Genomic DNA, 26,324 nt, shown 5'->3' on the forward strand with positions numbered 1-26,324 from the left:
ACCTGCTCCGGGGGGAGCACAGGCTGGCTGAGAGGTCAGGCCAGCCCCGCCACGTCTCTGGCCATTTTTACACGGTGAGATGCCCCCACAGATGTGGCCCTGGAAAACAATCCGGTTTGGACAAGCAGGTCCTAGAGTTCCAGTTCTCCTTCCCCGAGGATTTGCTGCTGAGCCCTCTGGAAGGGGCCGGGGAGGAAGTGGGACAGGAGGAGAAAGGTGCCCCACCTGGGCTCTGACCCTCCTGGCCCCCAGCGAAGGCTGACGTCTTCTGGGGGCTTCTGAGGGTCTTCAGAGCCTGTGCCCCATTGCCCCGCACCTCCCTGGACCTGGGCAATCACTGCCTCTCTCTCTTCTGCGTGCTCAGAACTGTTTACCCTGCCGGGTGGCGGTGGGGACAAACGCACAATGGAAGACCCCATCCACCTGGTTGTCTCCCAGAGTCAACTCCCCCCCCCACCGCCTCCCGCATCAGGGGCCGCAGTCCAGGCCCAAGCCCCACCCGGCCACGTGGTCCAGCCCGTGTCTCTGCCAAATTCTCACCAGCCTGCCCTGCAATGTGGTCAAGAGCCCGCCCCCAGATTCCCAGTGACTGACAGAGGCTGAGGACAGACGGGCTCTTCCGTGCCCGCCTGTGCACCCCTGGGAAATCCGACCTGCCGAGTCGGATTTCTTCATCCGAGGTGATGTTGGAAAGCTCGGCCCAGGTCTTTGGGAGAGCTGGCCGCCCCATTCGGAGCCCCCATTATGTCTGGGGAACTGCCTATCCCCACGTCTCCCGCAGTCTCTCGGCTCTGCCGGGCCTCAGAGCAGGCGCCCAGGGCCTCTGGGCACAGCAGAGAAGCCTGGCACCAGCCTACAGCCTCATCCTCAGCAGACAAATCTCATCTCTTAAAATCAACACTGGGCAGAAGACTGACAGAGAAAGGCTTTTTTTTTTTTTAACTTTTTTTTTTTAATGTTTATTTATTTTTGAGACAGAGAGAGACACAGCATGAACAGGGAAGGGGCAGAGAGAGAGGGAGACACAGAATGTGAAGCAGGCTCCAGGCTCTGAGCTGTCAGCACAGAGCCCAATGCAGGGCTCGAACTCACGAACTGTGAGATCGTGACCTGAGCCGAAGTCAGATGCTTAACCGACTGAGCCACCCAGGCGCCCCCAGAGAAAGGTTTTTGTCCAGCCTCCCCAGTCTCGCCTCCCAGACCGCTGCCCCGGGTGACAGGCAGGGCCTCAGCCCATCCAGTGCTGGGTGCTGCAGGCCAAGTCCCGGCTCCCTCCTCACCGGGATGCCTGGATCCCAGCTTGGATCTCCGAGGATGCTCAAGTCTGTCTTTACTCTCCTCCTGGATTCTCTTCTGGTTTTACTTTTACAACTGTGTTCTTGAGATACAACGCACAGCATGTCACGTCACCCACTGAAGATGTAAGACTGGGTGGTTCTCAGTAGCTTCCGTGCCATCCACCAACACCACAGTCAGGGGGCATCTCCATCCCCTGGGGAGGAAGCGTGTTCTGGTTTTCTCCTGGGATTCCTCTGTGCCTCTCACCTGAGCACGAGGATGGCTTGTGTGGAGGGAAGAGAGGACGGTGCTCCGTCCTCCCCTCGGAGCTCATCCGCCCCCACTCCTGGCAAGACGGAGACGCCCAGGCCAGACCAGCGCGCTCGCCTGGGAGGGGAAGCTTCTGGAACCAGCTGCTGGGGGTCTACCCCCAGCCTCCCCTGTGCAAGCCAGCACACCAGCCCCCCACCTGAACTCGGAAAGGCTTGCCCGCCCCTGTCCTGTGTGTGTGTGGGGGGGGGGGCGGGGAGTGTCACCGCTTTCGTCACTTTTCACGGGGCTCAGCTTTTCAGGGTTGGAAATGCTGATGGTCCACAAATCTTGTGGATTCACCTAACGGGGGTGACAGACCATCGACGATTTGCAAGCACAACTGTGGCTAGAAATGACGCGCACGGGCTGTGCTAGCCCATCCGCGTGTGTTCGCGGAGTTCATTCTCAGGACGACCTTGCAGGGAAGCACTACAACCGTTCTCCTCGGACAAAGGAGCCGGCTCAGGTGGCCGGTCACAGCCGCAGAGGGAATGCGCGTCCGTTTCCGGCGCCACCTGCAGGCCCGCGGCTGACAGCGCAGCGCGGTTGGGACGGTGGGGGGGGGGGGGGGGGGGGTCCCGCCCTGCTGCAGTAAGCCGCGCTGGCCACCAGGGGGCAATGCCGCCCGCCATGCGCTCAGCAGCGCCCCCCCACCCCCACCCCTCCCGGCTTAAGCGCAAATCCCTGGCATCTTCCGGTCCAAATGCAGGGCAAAGCGCAGCAGGAAGAGCCAGTTCACGGGAATCGCTCACTGGGGGAGAGGTGCAGGGACGGGGCCTCTCAGGGAGGACACAGGCTCTGGCCGCCCAGCTGGGGCACCGAGAGAAAGACACTAAATCAAACACAAGGGCGACCACAAACTGCGATTCTTCTTTTTTTTTTCCAGGCCTGTGTCCCGATCAAGCTACTGACCCTTTCTGCCGCCGATCGTCATTGTCTGTAAATGGGCGAGGGCCACCTGCAGCTGTGTGTGTCCAAGCAGGAGGGTCACCTCGCTCGTCCCCACCCTACCACGGGAACGACAGGGGCACGGGGACAGCTCCCGGGGCCGCCCACTGGGGCTGTCTGCAGGCAGTGCGACAGATGGTCACCCGGGCCATCTGTGTGGGGCCCTATCCCCCCGGTACAGCGTGCCTCAAGTGGGGACTGCCTGGACTCTGCAGCCCAGGAAGGGCGGACCCATAAACCAGCAGGTGCTGGCGCTGTGCTTGGTAAACAGTAGGCACTCAACCAATGTCTGCTTTCTTGTCCCAATTACACCTGCTGTCCCTCCAGAATCCGGGTGACCGTACACGGTCTGCAGAACCATGAGCTCCCCCCGACAGGATGCATGCCCTTCCCTGGATCCACCCTCCGCTTGTGGGTCAGATTATGGGCTGTCTTGGCCAACATCCACAGTTGCTTCAAAACGTGTCTTTTGTTGCTGGTGGGCAGGCCCATGTTTGTCCATTCGATCCCGTTGGCTGCTCGTGTTGCCTGGGGTCCTGCGTCCTTTGCGGAGCTCCCCCCGTTGCCGAGAAGGGGGCGTTGAGCCCCCAGCCACAAGTGTGGGTTTGCCTCTCCTTCAGGCTCCACCAGCCTTGGCTTCCATCGCTGAGGCTCTGTCTGGTGGGTAGGCGTCGAGGGTCGTCATGTCTTCCCCGGGGACTGAGCCTCCACGGCTGTATGACGGGCCTCCTTGCGCCTTGCTGTGTCCTGTGCCCTGAAGTATGTGTGGTCAGACACTGGTACAGGGCCTTGGCGTTTTAAAATTAACGTTGGCAAGATAGTCTCAAATCCTAATTTCAACCCGCTGTCACTGAATCCGAAGCATAAAGCATGCAGTTGGGTCGTGTTTTGGTTCTCTTGTGCCAAGCTCTGTCCCTTGGTCGGTGTGCTTAGTTCAAGTGTTTTTATTTATTTATTTATGTGCATTTATTTATTTTTGAGAGACAGAGGGAGAGCACGAGTGGGGGAGGGGCAGAGAGGTGGGGGGGATTAAAGCCCAAGCAGGCTCCGTGCTGTCAGTGTCGAGCCCGACTCGGGGCTCAATCCCACGAACCGTGACATCATGACCAGTTTAGGGACTGTAGAATTCACAGCAGACAGTTGCACGGATTTTTTTGCTGTCGTTTGTCTAGTTTGGGGCTCACTCAGCTTCTTGCATCTACAGGCCGGGTCTTTGTGGATTTGGGGTCTTTGGTGGCTGCCTCAACTACTCTGTAGCCCCCGCTCTCCTGCTCCCCTCCCGGGACTCAAGAACACTGCGGTTGTGTCTTCCGTGACTGTCCCCACGGGTTCCGGAGGTGGCCCACTTCTTGTGGCAGGCTCCCTTGTTCGGTCCCAGAAGGCAGGGCCCCTCTCCTGTCCCCTCCATCCGTGACCCCACCTCCAGTGAGTTGTTGTTTGTACCTTTCCGTTCTGTAAGGAAACTTCCGTCTGCTTCGTTTCCATCGCCTGTTTCTTTGCTGTGCTTTTCTGTCTTTTCACTTGCGTGAGGACGGCTTGCATGTGCCGGCTGAAGCCTCGTCGGCTGCTTTGTCCTCGGCCGGGGATTCTGGCCTCGGATTCATCTGGATGTTGGGGGCAGAGGACTGTCTTTTCTCCTGTCATGAGTTTCCTGGTTCCCGGTACATGGGTCGTTTTGGGGTGGTTTTCTACCGTCGCCAGGACGCTTGGACTCTTATGTTGGGAGCCTCTGGCTCCTACTAACCTCTGATCGGTCAGGCGGTGACCCGGTGTACGTGTGGCCCCGGGTCCTGGCGCCACACGGCTGTGCCCGCACGGATGGCTCAATCATCACTGTGTTGCCGCAGCATTTTGGTCTGTGTGGTTTCCCTGGTGCTGAGGCTCCCGTGGTCCCTGCGGCTGCTGCTGGCAGCACAGGTGTCTCAGTGGTAGAGACAGTGGAGCCGTGGTTCAGGGAGACTTCCGTGGCTGAGCCTTTCTGTGGACCCCATGACAGCGGGAGACAGTGTGTTCCCCGGGAGGGGCACAGCCTCCTCCTGGTGGCCCCCCACCACCCTGATGTCTCAGATCCATGGGGACAGAGAGGCCTCGGGCCAGGTCACCTGTCGTGGCATCGAGCACCCTCCCACAGGCAAAGGGCTTTGGGGTCCGATACCCCCCACTGCTGCCCTGGCCCAGGCACTGCAGACCGTGATTCCTCAGGGACGCTAAGGCCATTTCTTCTTGGATCCTTTTCTTGTTACCAGCCCAACAGCCTTGCACCCAAACGTGTTTGGATACAGCCAGTCCCGCGTCATGCAATGTCCCTGCCCAGCATGTGCCCACGGCCCCAAGTCTGCCTGGAAACTCCAACTTTGCGTCTGCTGTGTGAAATGTAACCTCTGAGGCCCTGAGGAAGCTCATCTCACGCTCTTGGTGACCACACATACCCCTATCAGAAACAAGAACCATGAGGGAGGATGGGACAGGAAGTCCCCCATGGGCAGGACAAGGGGCCATCTCCCAGAGATCCAGGGGTCTCCCAGTGGGCAGGACCTGGGCGCCCATCTTCAATAGACCCAGGGTCCCCCGTCGGCGGGACCCAGATGCCCATCTCCAACAGATCCAGGGCCCTGTGGGGGTGGGACCCAGACGCCCATCACAATACCTCCATCAGCAGTAGCCCCTGGGTGACGAACACAGAGTTAATCTGCACGGCAGACTCCAGGCCGGGCAGTGCCTGGTGGTGGCTGGTCTCTGGAATCCTCTGGCAGACTCCAGGCCACCGTGACAAACCCAAACTGTGTTCCTGGAAACCCACCCTGCTGGGCCCCGCCCACCTTGACTCCTTGCTGTGACACTGGTGGTCAAGGGTCCAGCCCCTGCCCCCCCAAACCTCTTGTTGGACACGACTCTCCCTTATGCTCCTGGCTGGGACTGAGCAGTTGTGTTTACGTGAATGGTCGCAGCCCTTGGCTTTATGATGACAGTGACCTCATCTGTGCCCGAGGCCTGCAGTGGGAAAGGCAGGCAGTGTGTAGTGCGGCCCAGTGACCATCCCCCCACCAGGGCCTGGGCGACAGTTCTGGGCTTTAGGGACGCAGAGAGTGAGGGGCCATGGGTCCTGTGTCCCCATCAGTCACATGGGGAGGGACGTCGACCAGGGAAGGCGGCCCAGACCCAAGACGGCAAAAAGCCAGCATGATGGGCCCCCACCTGGCGGTGGGGGGAGACCGAGGAGGGTGGTTCCGGGCACGACCAGCATCTGTTATTGAAGCAACAGGTGAACCCACCAGACTTCAGGTTCAGGCCTCAACTCTGTAGATGCGGGAAGAGTCCCCTCGGGGGCTGAACATCAAAACGGATCAGTATCTATGAGCAGCACCACACGTTATGATTCAGTTCTTAGTATCTTCGAATGTAGGTTTTCGAAGGTCTCTGGGCAGAAATCTTGAAATGCATTCCTAAAGGCAAAACATGTTAATTTATCATGGAACCCAAGGACCCACAAAGAAATCAGCTTCAAACTCCCGATTCAACACATGCAGACACACACGTGCACACGCCCACGCACACACAGATGGACGCGCACATGTACGCTTTCATCCACCGCAAGAAATGCCTGCCTCCCCGAGGCTTTGCCACGTTTATAATTTTATTATACTCTGAATAGAGATGATATTTGAGAAGCAGAGAAAATGACTATACAAAGGCTTATAGAACATTCATTTACATACTGGATATATTCTTTACAATGTAAGAAAAGTAAAAATACCCACTAATAAGTAAGGCAGATAAGGAGACGTGAGGTCTAGGACGCCAGGGATACACGTGGAGACCCTTGAATTCGGTTTGACTTAATGTGGTTATAGGTTAGCACTGGAGGAATACAGCATACGGTTAACAAGCAGGTTAATAGGACCCTGGCTATGACACTGTGGGGGGCAGGCCTCATGACCTCCCCAGGACAGGACCCCTGTGCCTGCTGGCGCCCGGAAGCCAGGTGTCAGGGACAGCGTCTTCCGCAGAGTGACCCCTGGCCTGCGTGGGGGGGCGGGACAGGGCTCCCCGCGGTCTGAGCCCCCAGTTTATGGATTTGTCTTGTTCTGTGAAACGGGTGTGTAACAGGGAGAAATCCGTCATACCAGCTCGCCAGAACCCGCGGAACTGGCTTCCCTTGGCTCCGGAGAGGGAGCGAACTTCCTGACGCCCTGACCCCTGCGAGAAGCCGCAGCTGGCCAGTCAGTTCAAAACGCAAGCGGGTGTGGCTTCTGGAATGCTCCGGACAGGGACTGCACAGGAGGCCCCGATGCCTCGGTCATCCGACGGCCTGTGCTCCCGAATCCCACACCCACCCCTGCTCGGATTTCTAAACGAGCCCTCTTCCTTCATCGGAAGGACCCGGGACCTGGGCTGCTGTCTCTGGGTCAAACTGGGTAGAAGCCATCTCAGGCTCAGGTCCCTTTGGCTGAATTTCTGCCACAAAGGGAAAGCTGTGATGCCAGTGGCCTCTGCCGAGGACCGGGCCACCAAGGCTTCCGGGAGACACTCACAGAGTCTCTCACAGCCACCACTACACCTGTCAGCGGAGAAGGTCCGCGAAGACCAAGGCAAACATTTGGCACAGAAATGAGGCACTTGTGATCGGTGCAGCTACTGGACCAGCCGGGAACCGTGTCCGCCTTCTCAGCGCCCATGGGGACTCGCGCACTCGGGATGCGCATGGCCCCACGTCGGTCTCTGACCCGCTTAAAGCAGAGACCTCACGAGACACACTCCCACCCCCTCCTGTGTGGCTGCCGGCGACTCTGGGAGGCCCAAGAGCTGCTCTGGACTTTGCAGAGCCGGGCAGGGCGGGCAGCTCCCAGGGCCGAGAGGCGCCTTACACTGAAGACCAGGCCTTCCTTCCAGCTCCCGCTCCGGGGGACACACAGGGCCCTCGGCACGAACGGCACAGCTGGTTTGGTCTCCAAGGTGGTGCAGAGCAACGGACCTCAGCTCAAGAACAGCCTGGAAGGTCTGAGCCTCGTGCTGTTCCTCCTGTCTCTCTGCTCAGGACGCTAGAAATACAGGATCCCACGGGGGGCCGCAGAGGCGGGACGAGTGGCCGGCAGCTCACAGAGGGGCGAGTCTAAACCCAAATGTGACCCACCCTCCGGAACCTTCCTCCCCAGAAGGGACGTCACCCGCAGCCCGGAAATGCAACGTTGACCATCAGGCTGCAGGCGGTCGAGGCTGTCAGGGCTGCGGCCCCCGATCACCTGTGCACCCACACGGGCTCGGCCCCGCGGCCCGCAGCGATGGGACCTGTCCCGTCCAGCAACAGGAAAGTGTCATCATAAATAATTTGGCATAAGCAGAATATAAATTACATGAAATGGCATTTCACGTCCCTCTTCTTTCTCCTCTCGCGGCCAGTGCACCGCTCAGACTCGGCGTGTGAGCAGGAGGCTGGGGCCACCACCGCCGCTGGGCCGAGGCTCTCTGACGTCATCGGGTGACCTCCCCGTCCTCACAGCCATCGCACTGTCCCCTCCCCAGAGTTCCGGAAGGGCCTGACCTGCACGAGCCTTCGTCAGACGTGCAAACCCTTCTCGGTTAGCCAGCGTCTCTGTCGTGGAGAGAGGTCTCCTCCCGGGGGCACAGGAGGGACCGGAGCCCTCCGCACCGGTGATGGCCCCGCTGCTCACGCAGGGCCACAACCAAAGGGCCGGGCGCCCTCCTTCCCACAGACGCCGGCGTGCAAGGAACACGTTTCCTTACATGGCCCCTTCCAACGTGGTGGAGCCCAGGTGGGCGTTGCAGGTGCCCAACTGCCTCCACCCAGGAAGCACCTGGCAGCAGGAATGTGTGGGGAGCAGTCTTCCAGGGGAGGCAGGAGAGGGCGGGCTGTGTCCTCAGATCTATAAGGCCGGAGAGGGATCCCCTTCGCCTCCTGGGGCTGCAGCGTCAGGCTCACCAGCCGCCACCCGGCAGACGCCCCGGCCCCCCTCCTGTCTCTGGCGGGAAGGGGCTCAGATCTTCTTAGGGGAGCCGATCATGACCTTTGACACAAAGTTGACGATGGCGCTGGCGGGCTGCTCCGGGTCATGCTCCGCAAATAAGTGGCACACGTTGTCTGTGGCACTGCCCTGCTTCCGGGCCACAAAACCAAAGACTCTGCGAAAGGAAAGCCGAGGTCAGACTGCCAGTGTCCGTCTGCTTCCTCCCACACTGCAGCCACCGCGACCCGCCACTCATGCTGCCCCCTAGCCCGACACCTGCCCACACCTGCCCACACCTGCTTGACACCTGTCCACACCTGTCCGACAACCTGTCCACACCTGCCCAAGAACCTGTCCATACCTGCCTGACACCTGTCTACACCTGCCCGACTACGTGCCCACACCTGCCTGACACCTGTCCACACTTGCCTGACTACCTGTCCACACCTGCCCGACAACCTGCCCACACCTGTCTGATATCTGTCTATACCTGTCCAACACCCATCCACACCTGCCCACCTCACAGGTCAAGCAGTTGTGTGGCTGGCCACTGCCCCGGTCCATTCCTGGCCAGAATCCTGCAGACTCTGGACGGGATGGGCTCCTGGGCCCCCACCCAGCATGTGGACCCAGCCCAAGGGAGGGCTGGGGTCCTCGGGTACGGGGGCAAGCGGCTTGCTCTCTCCTCGATCAGGTTACGTGGGGCACAGACCTCACGGGGCACCGGGGCGGTGAGGGGAGCGCTCACACCTCCAGGGGTCAGAGCTCCCCTCTCCAGCCCCCTACACCCCAGTCAAGACAACACGCTACCAAGGAGACTGCTTAGAAGCACAGCACGTCTAATTATTTTTCTTAGAAGAATGGAACTGTTCTCTGGATAGGCTTCCGTGAGCCCTCAGCTTCCCATAGTGACTTCCATTGTCTGGTTCCCTGGCAAAGCCCCTTCTCCATCTTTGAAAAATGAAGGATTTTTCTGTTCCTGTTTAGCGGTTTCCAAGCGGGCTCGGCTCAAGTAACCCCGATGGCGTCGCACATTCCACGCAGGCACGAGTGCCGTCAGCCCCACGTGCCAGAGCGGGGCAGCCGAGGCCCCACCTGGGGTCTCCATGCGCTTTATCAGACCCCAAGACAAACATCACTGCGAGATGGGGACGCCAGAGCCAGACCCCTGTGATGTGACATTCCAGGCAATCAAATTCAGGTTACACCGAGGAAGCCGGCCTGGGGAGTGCACACAGCTCCGGAAAGTTCTGGGAGCGCCGTGCAGTTTCAGCCCGCCATCTGCGTCTGGGAAACACTGACCACCGTGTGGTTCACGCTCACACACAGGCAGTCCTTCCTTCCACCCTGACCTTGACGTGCCCGCCGCGCACGCCGCTCTGAGCAGCCAAAAAGCCGTGCAATCCGGTCCTCGCTACCCGACCACACGTACGGGTCGAATAGAAGTGCTGTGCCTGCAGATAAGAGCCCGCAGAAACGCAGACCCTGGGCAGGCCCTTCCCACGGAAAGGGATACTTTCAGTTTTGTTTACGGCACAACCCAAACCCGCTGGCGAGATTCAGTCATTTCCTGACGGAAACCCCATTTGCAAACCTGTAAGAGAATGTACTTTGGAGAAGGAAGGTGCGGCATCCCGGGACCTTACCTCGAGCAGGGGCCGTCTGTGATCCACCTTGCAGATTAAAAGAGGAGGAAGAGTTACGTTAGTCTCTTTATTAACTTAACGGGCAAAGGATGCTTAACGCATCGCTTCATACACACAGGGATTTCTTACTTCCTGTCCTGTGGATCCAGCGCGCAGAAAATCACACTGCTCACGGGGTAGTGCCTCCTGAAGAAGAGCCTGTGGGGACAGGGCGGAGGGGGACAGGGTCCCATCACCAGGTATCAGGGCGACGGTGATGCGTGGGGCAGCCCCCCCCCCAAAGGCGGTTTTATTACTGGTCAAAGAGCCCTGTGTACCACCATCAGAGGTGGACAGAGCGGGTGTGGGGGGAGCTGGTGCTCGGCAAGAGGGAAGCTCTCAGCAGGGCAACCCTGTGCAAGTGCCAGCCGCGTGGAGGTCGGGACCGAGCCCGGGAGCCCTGGCACCCAGAGAGAGGGGCCAGTGAGCGTGGCCTTCCTGTTCTCAGCCCACGAACCACCCACCATCGCCAGCCGTATTTCCTCGCTGGGGACAGGGCGTCGTCAAGGATGGGAACCCAACTCAGCTATGAGGATGCACCTGATGGCGCCAGGGGGAACTGTCACACTGGCTGTGGGGCGGGTGCCAAGGACAGGTCGGGCTGCACCGGGGAGGGTGGGTGCCAGGGGACCCATCCTGTGCCCCGTGAAGCTCCTGCCGTTCTTCTGCTCTTACTGTTGAGGACCCGGCTCTCTTGCTAACCACACCAGTCTGTTTCCGTAACAGGTAAATGGGAAGTGCATCTGAAATGCCTTCAATCCTGAGGTCAAAGGCTCTGCGGGGGCGGGGGAGGACCAGGCACTGTCTGTGCACCTGACTCCTCGGGCTGGGCACTATACTGTTCCCGCCGGAACTCGGTGACAGCTCTGATGAAGGCCACCGAGATACTGTCTATCACCCGGATAATCAGACACCGTCTAGACACGTGAAGGTCATCACCTGTTATATAATGTCTGGATTATGATGAACGATTATTACTAGCACGTGTTACTCTTACCCAGAACTAATCATTATTAGGTTACAATCATCTGGACGCTGAAATAGTATCTAGCAAGGTCACCTGAGCTCCGTGTCACCTGAGACGGGACGACCACCCATCACATGTACGGACACTGAGCAGACCGGGGGGCTCTACCATGATCCCCGGGTGTTTTTACAGAATCAACTTAAAAGATATTTGCATTTAAACATACACAGGCGGGGCGCCTGGGTGGCTCAGTTGGTTAAGTATCTGACTCTTGATTTCAGCTCAGGTCATGATCTCACGGTTCATGGGTTCAAACCCCACATCCAGCTCTGTGCTGACAGTGTGGAGCCCGCTTGGGATTCTCTCTCTCTGCCCCTCCCCTGCTCGCTTGCGCAGTCTCCCTCTCAAATAAACTTAAAATTTTTTTTTATCTAAATAAAAATTATACACACGTGTGTGATACTCAAAGGTCCAAATCTCTCTCTCTTCTGACAATTTTACCACATCCTAAGAAGAAAACCTTTGGGCTGAATATCAGGGGGTTGCACATGGCTCCTGGGAGGTGCGGAAGGGAGTGCGGGTGATGGACGCATCCCCAGGGGCCGCGCAGGCTGGTGGGGGGTCTGGCCCCGGGGACTCACTTCCTCTGGTTGTCGGTCAGGGTGATGCCCTGGGCGGACACCTTGAAGTGCACGACGGTGCACAAGGGAGGTGGCTCCTGGACCAGCGTGAGGCTCAGGGCCTTCTGGACGGCCTGGTGGCCGGTGAGGGACTCTGTCTCCACCGAGTTCAGGTACCAGACGTTGCAGGCTGCGAGACACAACGGGGAGACGCTGTGTTAGTGTGACCCCTGCCAGGTGCCCCGGCGCAGAGCCCTTGGCCCCCGATCCCGAAGGCGTGGGGAGCGAGGGACCGGGGACACACCTGCCCTGAGGCCCCAACCCGGGAGTCTCCTGGCGTCCCCGGTGGGGCTGGGGTCCCCTCCCTAGCCTTAGTGTGGGCGTGAGTCCACAGATAAGCAAATGTGCCAGAGGGAGGCATTTGTGTGATCCGCGTGAGCCAGGCTGGTCAGCCTGTCCTGCCTGTGCCACGTGCTGCCACGGGCTGGGGGCTTCTCTGCAGCAGCTTTGCAGGGAAAGCAAACTGCTGAGTGCGAGTGGGGCTTAGTAAACAGCCCGATGGCGCTGAGCCCGGATCCCTGCAGCTCATGCAGAAGCGGACGTTGGGCTTTGGTGGCGCGTGGGAGGTCTGCGTCACTCTGCCTGCCACCTGCTCCCTGCAGGAGCCACGGCCTTGCCTGGCCGACCACCACCACCGTGTCCCCCGGAGCACAGCCGCCTGCGCCCCCGCCGGCCAGACGCCAGGGTCCGTGTGAGTGCCCACAGCTGGCAAGCTGCTAGCCATCCACTGCTTCCAGGCAAATGCTGCAAGCCACAGCTAATTCACAGCTAACTTTTAAAGTTTGGGAAGCTCTGGGCCTCGAAGCCTCAGTGCCTCAGTGAGACCTGGGTTTGCGCCAACAAGTTCATGTGCCCTCGATCCCGGGGTGCCAGGCGCTACAAGCCTGCTGGCCAGGCTCTTTACCGACGTAGCGGGGAAAAGCCACCCGAATCCAATCGTCGGAGTCTCTGGAACAGGCCCAACTGGAAAGGCCAAGAATGAAGGAAGCAGGTTCCAGAAAACCTCCCGGGCGGCGTCTTCTGCCGGAGCATCCCCCACAAGGAGCCTCCGACAGGCTCAGAGGGGAGTTTCCCCGAGACACTAACTTTTCTCTGCAAAGTTCCCCGAAGCATCCGCTCACTCCCACCCTCGCCAAGGGGAGCTGGAGACTTCACCCCTGTCGTGGCCAGACGCGCCCTGTGCCATCAGCATTGTTCAGAGAGAAGTTTCCACCCCGAACACCAGTGTTTCCATTTCCCCGAGCTCCACTGACGTTGCTCAGTCCTGAGGACACTCAGTGCGTGTCCAGCCGCGACAGACACTTCACAGACACCATCTCACCCAGTCTGCACCCTGTCCCGGGTGGAGGGGCATATGAGTGAGGACACTGCGGCCTGGAGGTGCTGGGAAGGTGCCAGAAACCTCGCAGCCCCTGGGTGTCCAAGCCCCCGTGCCACCCCAGCTTCGTGCTGGCCGCTGCAGCGTCTACCGAGAACCTACTGGGTACCAGGCAGGTTCCCTGAGAAATGTCGGCCAATGTTCTGAAGGGTGAGCTGTGGACTTTACCGTGTGCGACTGTCTCCGGCCACAGATATGCCTGCAGACGACGCCCCGTGCTCGTCCCGACCGCAGACGCCCCTTTAGACGCCCGCACCTGCACCTGCATGTTCCCACCAGGAGGGGGTGATCAGGGGCAGGCGGAAACAGGAGACACACCCTGCTGCTCCCTGCTGGCGGCCACCGTCCCCACCATCCCCAGGGGACCTGCAGCTGCCATCTGACCTTGAGAGCTTTACAGGTGCCATCTTGGGGCAGAGCGTGGGTCAACACAAAGTCCTCACAACTGCAGCCGCCCAGCGCTCGGCCCCTGCCACGCTCTGACCAGACGGACTTTTGCGAAACGCGGGCGTGAACCAGGACTGCGCTGGCGGACGATAACCGGGCAGCATTTATCAGGAGGCTTGGAGAACAGGGCTGCACTCGCTGACCCAGAGGTCCCGCCTCTGAGAAGGCTTAGAAAGGAGGGCGACCAACCCGACCTTCTCACAACCAATGTGACAGGGGAGCGCAGGGGCAGCGGCTGACGCTGCGCTGTGGTTCGCAGGGAAGCCAGAAAGGGAGGAATTCTCGGCACAAGGAGAAGACGTTTTCTTTTCCTCCTTGGTTGGTTGTATCGAGACGAGAAGACGGATGCGAGTGGAGCCCTGGCGCATAGCCACCTCCCGAGTTAGGTGCTCGAACCCTCGCGCCTCACGCCCTCGGCTCGTGCAGTGATCGTACACCAGCTCTTTCTGGAAGCCGCACACACGGTAGAGGTTAATGGGGAAAGCGGACTAGAAACCACATCCGTGCCGCGGTCAGGCATATAAAATAACACGCATGAGTGTGAGAGCGGGAGCTGGATGGGTGCCTGGAAAATTTACCATACTGTGACTTTCGGGGGGTGGACATTCTGCCTTTGATTTCATTCCTGTCACTGTGATGCGGTTCCAAAAAAAAAGAAAAAAGAAAATTCTGATCTAACTACAGTGAAATCCCACACAGCTGGCACGGCCTGGCTCTGAGCCAGGACAGGCTGCCACCAATCTCACCCCCGCTCCCTTGCGGCACCACAAATGGCCTTTTGATGAGGAGTCGGGGTTTGGGGAATCTGGGTCCTGAGGGCAGAGCCACGTGGTCCTTCCTCAAAGCAGAAAAGGGAGGTTGCCCCTCCCGGGGACTGCTCTGCTGAGCCCAAGGGTCCCGGAGCCCCTGCCTTCCAGGAGACGAAGGGGTATGTCCTGGGGGGACCCGGCCCCCGACCAGCGCTCCAGGTGGGAACGACCACGTGCAGTGGGGCCACACCCATCAGACCCCTAGGGATCAAAGCCTCAGGGACACACGGGTTCACCCAGCCCGTTTCTGGGAATGTGGGTCCTAAGACAGCGATGCAAGATTCAGAAAAACAGACGTGATGCAGACAGCGCTGCCTGTACTGAGCAGCCAGAGAGAAGTCAAGCAAAGAAACAGCCAGACGAGCGACCGTGAGGAGCCGAACCACGAGATGGACCATTTCGCAGCCACTGAAAACGAGACCCACATCGTGTGCAAAAAACGGCGACCTTCTTACGTGACGTGAAGAAAGGAAAAACATCCAGGGCGTGTGGGAAACTCACTTCCTCTCTCTCCAGTGTCTTCCCTTCCTTTAACTTACAGATCAGACTTCTTTTATAAAGAAAAGAAATGTCGTGACGTGGCTAGTTTAAGAACACAACCTGACGTTTCTGGGAAACGTGCCAAAGGCCTGGTAATGCCTTCTCTGGACGGAACGCAGCCGCTGCTTTCCCAGCACCAGGGAAGAGTGCGGCCCAAACCCCAACAGTCACTGAGGCCAGAACAACCCACAGGGCCTGGGCCCAAAGGAGGAGAAGACGTGTGCATCCTTGCTGGAGCTGCCCACTCCTGCTAACACTCCCTAGTGCGGCTTCCTCGGCTTGATGGGGAGGAGACTCGGAGAATTCAGGGAATTCGAGAACCACTGCCAGTTCTGAAGGTGGATTAGGACACACGCAAAATTTAAGAAAAATCAGGGGCGCCCGGGGGTCAGTCAATTAAGAGTCCGACTTCGGCTCAGGTCATGATCTCACGGTTCGTGAGTTCGAGCCCTGCCTCAGGCTCTGTGCCGACAGCTCGGAGCCTGGGGCCTGTTTCAGATTCTGTGTCTCCCTCTCTCTCTCTGCCCCTCCCCTACTTGCTCTCCTTACTCTCAAAAATAAAATAAACATTTAAAAAACAAAATTTAAGAAAAAACACTAAATCCATTCCCTTGAAGTGATCGCCAGTGGGACAGTCTGACCGCCTTCTGGCCACAGTCGTCCCACACTGTGGGGCCTTGGGGAGCTCCCTGCTGGCTCTGTCCTCGCTCCGGCCACGGATCTGTGTCCTGATGCCACTCCCAGCCTTGTCACCCAGGAAGTGCTGCGTGGAAATTTAACCGCCTCCATGTGTCTTAGAAACATGAGATTTTAAAAGGACATTGTGTAAACGCTCAGCTCAGATGCTCACAGAAGACTCCAGGGTCCTGCCTCAAGTCCTGGGAACTGCCACCCTTCACAAAGGCAAACCAATGATAACTGCCGCATGTTACTGAACGAGATTATAAAGTGAACCTAAAAATGATACCCTGCAATAGAAGAAAAGGCTTTTGTTTTCTAAATACACATACACACACACACACACACACACACACACACACACACATGTATGTATGTATATATTTATGTGTGTGTGCCTGTATATATACGTATATACATACACACACATACATATATATTTATTTATTTTGAGAGAGAAAGACAGTGCAAGGAAGATGGGCAGACAGAGAAGGAGAGAAGAGAATCCCGAGCAGGGCTCAAACTCGTGAAGTGGTGAGATCGTGACCTGAGCCCAAACCAAGAGTCAAGAGGCTCAACCGACAGAGCCACGCAGGTGCCCCGAACAAAAAGCTTTAACATCTAAAAATAAGGGCGATTGTGGTTCCCAATTACGAGTAACTAATTCATTGATCCATTTATTAATTGCACAGTTGTTGGGAAAATGTTTGATAACCATGATGCTTAAGGAGAAACTTGCCAGGCAGCTTGCCGTGAGATGATATAAAGCCAAGTGCACAGTCCAGAGGCGTGCGGGCTGGGATGTAAACCTGAGCTGAGCACAAGCGGAGATGTCACAGCAGGGGGGAAAGGCCATTTCTCCCGGGCCAGGAAGAGCATTTTTCCATGAAAGCACAGTGGCAGGCAAACAACAACCTTGTGGGTGACCACATTATAGTTCCCAAGGCAGTTTTCAATGTCAGATTCACTTGGTCTCTGCAGCCATGCTGTGGCAAGAGATCATTATCATTATACTAAGATCTGTGTGGCTGAGTGCATCACCGGAGGTCAAAACCCTGAGTGGCAGAGCCTGGACTTGAACCCAGGACTCACACAGCCACATTCCACATTTTTGGGGTTTCATGTTCTAACGTACTCGCTGTTTGGGGCAAACTCTGTCACCTTTGTTCTGGCCACACAAAACTTACCCCTCAAGGATAAGTCTGAAAAGAGTTCAACACAAAATCATTCGTTGTGAAACCAGAGAGATGAACTTTAGCTGAGCAAGAGGCAGAGAGACAGGGAGTTATTGCACAGAAGAACAATGCACGTTGTACAGAGGAAGAAAATAGCTGTATGTTTCACTGACCTCCATCACAGAGCCACAGTTGTAAGCTATTCTACAGATAAGAGGTGCAGAAAGGAGGTATTTCGAGCCCAGGCCTCCAGCAGACTCCGAAATTCCCTCCCCAACATTTCTGAAAGCAAACGCCCACCATGTATGAAAGGCCTCCTGTGGGGAACTGGGTTCCCTCACAGCTGCAGACCCACAGGAGTCCTGTGGCCTCAGCCTTGTCCACACTGGGGCCACTAGGGCTGCATCTAATGCTGCAACAGTGACCAGGGTGACAGAGCGTGGCAGGAAACAAGATTACTATACAAGTCAATCCCTTACCATCCACCAGCAGAGGACAATCACAATTTGGAACTAAAAGAACAAAACAATTTAGGTTAGCAGCTCCAAAAGCAGAATACCTAGGTATAAATCCAATAAAATTACGTATAAGATCTATTTACGAGAAAAACTACAAAACTTTGAAAAAATAAACAATAACTGAATAAATGGAGAGATTCCACTTTATGAATAGGAGGGCTCAATTTTGTCAAGATGTCAATTCTTCCTAACTTGATCTCTAGATTCAATACAATTCCAATAAAGATCCCAGCAAGTTATTTTGTGGATATTGACAAACCAGTTCTGGAGTTTCTATGGAAGCAAAACACCAAGAAGAACCAAAATAAGATCAAAGGAGAAGCACCGAGTTGTAAGACTGACAGTACCTGACTTCAAGATCTGTTAGAAAGCTGGAAGTCAAGGCTGTATCACTGGTAAAAGAACAGACAGAGAGATCAATGGAACACAACAGACAGCAGAGAAATAGACCCCCAACAATACAGTCAACTGATCTTTGACAAAAGAGCAAAGACAACGCCATGGAGCAAAGATGGTCTCTTCAACAGATGGTGCGGGAAGGACGTCCCCGTGCAAAACAGGGACTCTAGACAGAGACACCACCCCCCAACACTCAGAGTGGACCACAGACCTGAATGTAACATGTAAAACTAGAACTCTTCTGGAAGATCCCACAGGAGAAAATCAGGATCACCTTGGGTTTGGTGATAATTTTTTTAGATACAACACAAAAGACACAACCCACAAAATAAAGAAATGGTGGACTGGATTTCGTTAAAATTAAAAACTTCTGCTCTGCAAGAGACAGCATCAAGAGCATGAGAAGGTGAGCCACAGATGGGAGAAAATATTTGCAAAAGACATGTCCGATAAAGGACTGATCTCCAAAATATACAAAGAGCTCTTACCAGTCAACAATAAGAAAACAACCAACCCGGGGTGCCTGGGTGGCTCAGTCGGTTAAGCATCTGACTTCAGCTCAGGTCATGATCTCATGGTTCGTGGGTTTGAGCCCCACGTTGGGCTCTGTACTGACGGTTCAGAGCCTGGAGCTGCTTCGGATTCTGTATCTCCCTCTCTCTCTGTCTCTCCCCCTATCGTGCTCTGTATTCTCTCTCTCTCTCAAAAATAAACATTAAAAACAAACAACCAACCCAACTAAAAAATGGACGAAACACCTTAACAGATCTCTCACCCAAGAAAGTATACAGATAGCAAAGATGAAGAGATGACCCCCGTCATGGTCCATCAGGGAAATGCAGGTGAAAACATGGCACCCCACTACACACCTATTAGAACGGCCAAACTCCAGAACCCTCATGACACCCAGCGCTGGCGAGGATGCTGAGCGGCGGGAACGCTCACTCATGGCTGGTGGGAACGCAAAATGGCGCGGCCGCTCTGCAAGACACTGCTGGAAACATGCTCCCACCACCCGATCCAGCAGCCGTGCTCCTTGGCATTTACCCAGAGGAGGGGACATCAGAAACCTGCACACGATGTTTATGGCAGCTTTACTCAGTTGCCGAAAGCTGGAAGCAACCGGGATGTCCCTCAGCAGGTGAACAGATACATAAGCTGCGGTCCATCCAGATGATGGAGTATTACTTGGCACCAGAAAAAAAACAAAAATGAGCCACCGAGCCATGAAAAGACACGAAGGAGACTTATACCACATCACTAAGTGACAAAAGCCAATGTGAGAAGGCCACCAACCATACGATCCAGCTATGAGACGTTCTAGAAAAGGCACAACTTCAGAGACAGTAAAAGGACCAGTGTTACCAGGGGTTTGGAGGGCAGGGATGAGGACGGAGCACGGAGGAGTTTAAGGACAACAAAGTTACCTTGGGTGACCCCCTAACGGTGGATATGCATCATTGTAACATTTGTGCAAACCCACCGAGTGACTACCACCAAGAGTGAGCCCCAGTGTAGACTGCGGACTCTGGGTGATAATGATGTGTAAACGCTGTAACAGGGGGCGCCGTGCATGCAGGGGCAGGGGGGTGTGTGGGAAATCTCTGCATCTTCAATTTTGACGTGAGCCTTAAAGCACTCTAAGGAATAGTCTATTAATTAAAAAAATAAAGTGCCCAGGCAAGCCCCGTGGGGAGGGACTGTGCCCCCTGGGCTGGGGGCAGCGCGGGGGAAACAGTCAGCCTATTTAGTGAAGCCCTCTGAAAGCTCTTATATTTACAGCTGGAGGTGCGGCCCCCGCACCCCATCTCCCCAGATGAAACGCAGCTCTGGACTTTCTCCTACTGTCTGGTCTTGTTTGTGGTGGGGTATCTATAGCCTGGGGAGTCCTGGTTCTGTCCTCCCACACTCGGTGCCCACCCTGTCCTGGGGTGGCTTCCAGAAAAGGAAGCTCCTTCAGGCACACAGCTGGGAAAGGAAACCCACAGACCCAAGGTGACAAAGGAGGCCGTGTCACTGATCCCCCTTCTGCCCCCAGGAACCAGGACGCGGGAGCGCGAAGCCAGCTACTGACCTGCCCCTTGCTTGAGGAGCTCGGCGGCTGAGTTGGCCGCCGTCTGGGGAGAACTATCGGCTATTTCCTCCAGCGGATCTGCGAGAAGGAACAAGAAAGAAAATGCAGAAATGAGTCCGGCTCATCGGAAAACAATCTTCACGACACCATTACACTCGTGACCGGGTTCCCAGCTGGTGACCAGCGCCGGTCTGCGGAGCTGAGATGGTCTCCTGGGGACCACGGCCCCACCCGCAGAAACCAGCACCAGGTTCTGGGCAGGGGGTACGGCGACACGAGCCGGCAAGACCTCTTCCTCACCTCTGCATCGCTGTGTACCAACAATTTCAAAAGTTACATTGCACTCACCTGTATTTTAAAATCACCACTATGGGATACAGTAATGTTCTGTGAAATTAATACTGCCTACCTAGGGACCTGGGAAATATGGCCAATCCCACCGTTATGAGGCAAGGGCTTTAGTTCCCTAACTACAGAGATGGTCAGACCGTCACAAAGGTGAAGAGAATACTTTGTCACCTAAGCTCAAAAATATCAACGCCCTGCTGAACTCGTAGAATCGCAAAAATTAGCGCGAACGGCCTTGAAGGTCTCTCGCTGCGGGCATTTTCTATCCAGGGGAACGGTTCACAAAGCGCGTCAGGTGACGGTGTTGCTGAGGGCGGCCTCGGGTCTGCAGGCTGGGGTGCACCACCGGATGCTCAGCCTTTAGGGTTTACCCACAGAGCAACACTCTGGTCTGGTTTCCCTCAACGGATCGTCACGGACCCGGCACTGCTGTGCCCGACACATACACACCCACACACCTGCACGCGCGCACACACACGCAAGCACGTGCACACACATACGTGGGCACACACGCGTGCGCACACACGCCAAGCCAGCACCGGGGACCCGCGGGTGTACCTCTGTCTGGAATGAGCAGCTTGCAGGGCAAAGCCAAGGGTGTGATGGAATGCTGACACACCAAAGCCGTCAGGCTCCCTGCAAACAGACGAACAGACAAGAGTTAACACGGCCCTAAATACCGCATTGCTTGGCCGATTTACCCACGGGAAAGAGGCCGCCACCGAGGGTGAGCCTTTATATTTTTAGCAACTAACACGCCCCATGATTGTGGGACTTTGCGCAGAACTTCAATAAAGTGACAAGTGCAGGTGAACAGCTAAGAAGTGGGGGCGCCTGGGGGCTCAAGCAGGTAACCGTCCGACTTCGGCTCAGGTCATGATCTGAAGGTCTGTGAGTTCGAGACCCTCATCAGGCTCTGTGCTGACAGCTCAGAGCCTGGAACCCGTTTCGATTCTGTGTCTCCCTCTCTCTCTGGCCCTCCCCCATTCGTGCTCTGTCTCTCTCTCTCAAAAATAAAATAAAAACATTAAAAAAAAAAACAGCTAAGAGGTAAAGAAACTGCAAGTGACTCTCAGCCCAGACACACAGTCACCAATTTATAAAGAGTAAGTCGGCCGTCTGCCGAGCCTGAGGCCACCTCCGTGGACCCCGCAAGGTGCTTCTGAAGGTTAAGACAATGCCGTGCTTAAGTCTGCACGTGAGTCTGGGCGTCTTCCCAGCAAGCCTGCGACGTCGGGGAGTTCTGGTCTTGCAGGGCCGCACTCCGGCTCTGACCTGGTCCACGCTCATAGCCCTGGGTGCCCACCAGAGCGTGGACATCTGTATTTCAGTCTTGAACCTGCTTCCCATCCGTTTGGTTTCAAGAAAGCTTTCAGAGCATTTCCATACCCAGTTTATTCCAGAGACGCTAAGGGAGCGAGGCACCCTCGGCGTGATAGCCCTGCCTCTCGGGGGCGGCAGGGGGATGCACACTGCGTGGGCCAGAACGGGGACTGTGCCCCTCAGCCACTTACCGAAATAGGGCTCGTTGGGGCAGCCTTTCAACCGCACTCCCTTCGGGGTACACTCGATCAGAAAGTGCCGCACAAGCTCGTTGGCCAGATCTCCCGCTGTGGGAAGAGATTTAAAAGGAAAAAGAGAGAATTTAAAAACGGGAGCCCGGGAGGATGGGAGAGGGGGACAGAACACGGGCTAAAGGGAGGGGCCGTGGGTGGGGCTGTCCTGGGAAGGAGCGCGGAGCCCCCACGGGGACATGCCCAGAGGTGCAGGGGTCCTGGGGACAGACCCGCAGACGCTCTGCAAGAACCCCCAGTGTGGGGAACGAGTCAGCAGCTGCAAGCAGGAACACGGGCGTCTGGCACCTTCCCGTCTTACGTACGCGGGGGGATCAGAGGGCTCGGGACACAAGGGGGATACTCGGGAGTGAGCCACTGAGAAGAGTTGGAGGAGCCAGTCTTGTGGATGCGACTGACCCAGGAGCCGCGTAACAGGCCCCGAGGAAGGAAGCCCCCCCCCCGTCACTGTGACTGCACAGAACACCAGTGTCCCCACCAGTCAGGCATCCTACGAGGCGCCTGGCAAAAACGCAGCGAAGGGCACACCGTCTGAGGGCAGAATACGAATAACACAGTAAACACAGGGAAAGAGGCGACAGTTCTGTGCCCCCTGTGCCCACCACGGACCGCGTCTGCGGTCACTTCTGTTTCTGAGCAGGAGGCAGCCGGACAACAGGACCCGCTGCTGGGGGGTCTGGTCCCTCGCCTTGCCCGTGGGCGGCTCGCACCCGTGGTCCACAGACAATGGCGGTGACACAGGGACGGTGGGGCTGGCAGGAAGGGAAAGGGCCAGACTCCTCGAGAGGCAGCATGGCGCCTCATCTCTGAGGAAAATGATCCGCGTCTTCAGCACTGAAGGGGACACACGGCCCCGGTGACGAGTGCCTCGGAGGGACAGCCAGCTGCCCAGAGAACAGATCCGTCCTCAGGATGACTGTCGCTGCATGGTCTCCGGGTACCACAGGCGGGATGCTGGCACGCTGAGCTCTCTCCTCCCAAACTTATCTGTGGACTAGGGCTGGGCGAGGACAGGCAGCCTGCGGGTGCCAGTGACATTGTGCTTCATGCACCTGCTGTTCTGTGTCCTGTTTCATCATCTTCACCTCAGGGCCGAGTCAAAGTCGGCCTGCGTGGTGGACGCACACCTGGAGGCGAGAACGCACTCACGGCATCCTCTGTGCTTCCAAAGTGACAGTGTGACACTACGTGCAGGAAAGATGTTGGCTGGAAGTTTCCATGGAGACCGTCCCAGCTCTCCACCGGGACCCCATCTCCGCAGACACAAGATGCTCCGGTCCCCAGACTCTTGTCTGCTATGATCCTCACCCAGGACTGGTGGGGACACACGGGGCTTCTGGAGCTGCTCTCAAGGCTGAGCTCTTCCTTTTTTTTGTTTTTTAATTTTTTTTTTTCTTTTTGAGAAAGAGACAAAGAGTGTGAGCAGGGGAGGGGCAGAGAGAGACAGGGAGAGGGAGACACAGAATCCAAAGCAGGGTCCAGGCTCTGAGCTGTCAGCACAGAGCCCAATGTGGGGCTCGAACCCATGAACCGTGAGATCATGACCTGAGCCAAAGTCGGATGCTTAACCGACAGCCCCCCAGGTGCCCCCAAGGCTGAGCTATTATACTTGATCTGCACGAAGCCTCCTCCCCCCTTGCTTCCAGATGCCACTATCCAGACTTGGGGTCTGTGCTGAGTCATGTGCACCCCCACCCACAGCCACCTGTGCCCAAAGGGACACCTGGGTTTCCCTCAAGCCCCTCGGTCGCGCCTGAGGCCGGACGCCTTGACTGCCAAACCTCACTTCCCTCCAGGCACAGCCCTAAGGCCGTTTCTCCTGGAAGCCGTGGGCACAGCCTACGCCCGGGATTTCTACACACCCTCTTCCATCCTGGGCGCGGAATGTGGGTGAACCATGAGCTCTTCCCGCTCCCAGTGAGGCCAGTGCAGGGGGAGCTGCCTCGGTTTACTGCCTCTCGCCTCACTGTGCTTCCCAGATGTTGTGCTGTTTACAACCCGACGGTTTGTGGTGATCCTGAGTCAAGCCAATCCATCGGTGCTATTTACTCGCTTCGCGTCTCTGTGCCACAGCTTTGGTGTTCTTGCAGTATTTCAAACTTTCTCATTATTATTACGTTCGTTACAGTGATCTGTGGTCAGTGATAGGCAGTTAGCTTTTTTATCAATGAAGTATTTTTTCATTAAGGTACACACGTTGACTTTTTAGACTTAAGGCTACTGCACACAGAGTAGCCCACAGTACAGAGTAAACGTAACTTCTACACGCACCAGGAGACCAAAAAGCTTCTTGGATGCGCATTATTGCGATATGGGCTTTATCGACCTGTCTGGAGACGTGCTCGCAAGGTCTCCGAGGTGGGCCTGTGTTCATGCCCTGGAAAGCTGTCAGTGAGGAAAGACAGCAATAGATAAAAGCAGTCTCACAAGTAGAAAACAACGAATCTTGGGGTGCCTGGGGGTGGGGGGCTCAGTCAGTTGAGGGTCTGACTTGATCTCAGCTCAGGTCGTGATCTCACGGTTCGAGACATGGGGCTCCAAGTCGGGCTCAGCACTGAGCACGGGGCCTGCTTTGGACTCTGTCTCTCTCTGCCCCTCTCCCCTGCTTGCTCTCTCTCTCTCACTCTCTAAAATAAAACATCAAATAAAATAAAGTAAAATAAAACAATGAATCTCATAATATGAGCAAAAGCAGGTCACAAAATACACGTTAGTTTCCTTCTATAAAGTTGAGAGCAGGCACAACTATGGATTCCAATTTTGGTGGTTAATATAATTTAGGTGGTTAATAATTTAACCTCCTACTTACGAGGCTTCCCTGGGTGATCTGAACTGTGTGTGCGTCAGGAATGGAGGAAGGGACAGGCGGGAACTGGAAGGGACATGCGTGTCACTGGGGAGGGCCCGAAAGGGCACGTGACTCCCTACTGGAACTGTATCAGCGTGAACTCACCAACTTTTTAAAGTGATACAGTCCCTCCTCTGGTCACTAGCCAGAAGCAGGGACACTGTGACACCAAGAAGCCCACCCAGGACTGACACATTCTGGTTTCCAGGCTCTGTCCCCCAGCACACAGACGCAGGGACTTTTGGAGAAATGGCGGGGCAGGGAAAACTGGAGGTGCTCACGGGCCGACGGCATGATGTCAGGACATGGGGCCAGTGCCAAGGGCCTCACAGAGCCCACTCTGGGGTGGCCGGAAGGTCCCACAACGATGGATTATGACGCATGGGAGGGGCATGCAGGGGCTTGCCCCCAAGGTTGTCTCCTGGGCCGTGGGAACGTGTGTGTTTGCTTCAAGATAACGTGTGTCCTACACCAAGGCATCGCAAACTTCTCTGCACCCTGGTTATGTTCACGACAAAAAGGGTTCCAGAGAGTAAGCAGATTAGAACACGGCTGTACATGGTTCATCAGGCCAAAGAAAGGTCATCTTATGACTCCAGGCTGACACCAGCATCACTTTTAATCCACCAAAATTCTCCGCCAAGAGTAGGCACAAGAATCGTGTATGTGGGGGCGCCTGGGTGGCGCAGTCGGTTAAGCGTCCGACTTCAGCCAGGTCACGATCTCGCGGTCCGGGAGTTCGAGCCCCGCGTCAGGCTCTGGGCTGATGGCTCAGAGCCTGGAGCCTGTTTCCGATTCTGTGTCTCCCTCTCTCTCTGCCCCTCCCCCGTTCATGCTCTGTCTCTCTCTGTCCCAAAAATAAATAAACGTTGAAAAAAAAAATTTTTTTAAAAATAAAAAAAAAAAAAAAAGAATCGTGTATGCGGGACACTGCCTTTTACGTGGGAAAGAAGGAAAAGTGTGTGTTTCCACGCACTGGACAGACGGTCGGGAAGGACACACAGGAATGTATCAAGGTTCCCGGCGCAGAACAGGGCCCAGGGGCTGTTCGCTCCGGCAGCTGGACAATGGAACGCGTCACCTACTCGAAGCAATAAAGAAATAGAATTCACAAGTAATTATCGTCCTTGCCTGAACAAGGACGGCACTTAGTGGGCCACAATAGAAACAGACAGAAGGAAACCTGAGCGCAGCTGTAAGAGTCGTCTCACTGGTGGAAACGTGAGCCACACACACTCCATGTGGGTTACTTCACCCAACGGGCCCCCCCAGATCCCTACCTTTCTTGTTCAGCTGCAGGACGGAGGGCGGGGGAGTGGCCACCTTCATGGCCAGGCCGTAGGCTCCTCGGAAGGAGTGGCTGTCCCTGACGATGAACGACCCAGGCTCCTTGTCCTTCAGCATGGCGATGGCTGGGGAGGGAAGCAGAGAAACACACACGTCTGCCGGGGCCCCCCACGGCCCAGCAAGCCACCTCCGTTCACGGCCTTTGCAAACTGGGTCAGGGGAGCAGGCCCGCCGTTCCTTGGGGGGGCGAGGCTCTGTAATGACGCACAGTTTTCAAGGAGGGCCTGACTGCCAAGGACGCAGACCACCCCGCCAAATGTTGGCTCACGAAGGTACCAGTCATGGTCCCCGAGCTCTCCTGGCACACAGCACGGCCGTTACCCCCATGGCACCTGTGAGCTATGAGGACCCCAGCT

At 56.3% G+C, this 26,324-nt stretch overlaps 1 protein-coding gene across 1 annotated transcript in view; it reads right to left on the reverse strand.

The window, feature by feature from the left end:
• Positions 1-6,159: 6,159 nt before the first annotated feature.
• Positions 6,160-26,324, reverse strand: part of TNS3 (tensin 3) — a 216,531-nt gene continuing 196,366 nt past the window's right edge. The window contains exons 24-31 of the mRNA XM_032592493.1: positions 25,902-26,033; positions 21,714-21,809; positions 20,758-20,835; positions 19,852-19,929; positions 11,795-11,963; positions 10,277-10,345; positions 10,148-10,174; positions 6,160-8,676 (exon numbers count right to left, since the gene is read on the reverse strand). Of these exons, the coding sequence (XP_032448384.1) occupies positions 8,532-8,676; positions 10,148-10,174; positions 10,277-10,345; positions 11,795-11,963; positions 19,852-19,929; positions 20,758-20,835; positions 21,714-21,809; positions 25,902-26,033 (794 nt within the window). The 3' untranslated portion in view covers positions 6,160-8,531. The remainder of the gene's footprint in view (positions 8,677-10,147; positions 10,175-10,276; positions 10,346-11,794; positions 11,964-19,851; positions 19,930-20,757; positions 20,836-21,713; positions 21,810-25,901; positions 26,034-26,324) is intronic.

This window comes from Lynx canadensis, chromosome A2 (assembly GCF_007474595.2).
Source record: "Lynx canadensis isolate LIC74 chromosome A2, mLynCan4.pri.v2, whole genome shotgun sequence".
Taxonomy (NCBI): Eukaryota; Metazoa; Chordata; class Mammalia; order Carnivora; family Felidae; genus Lynx; species Lynx canadensis.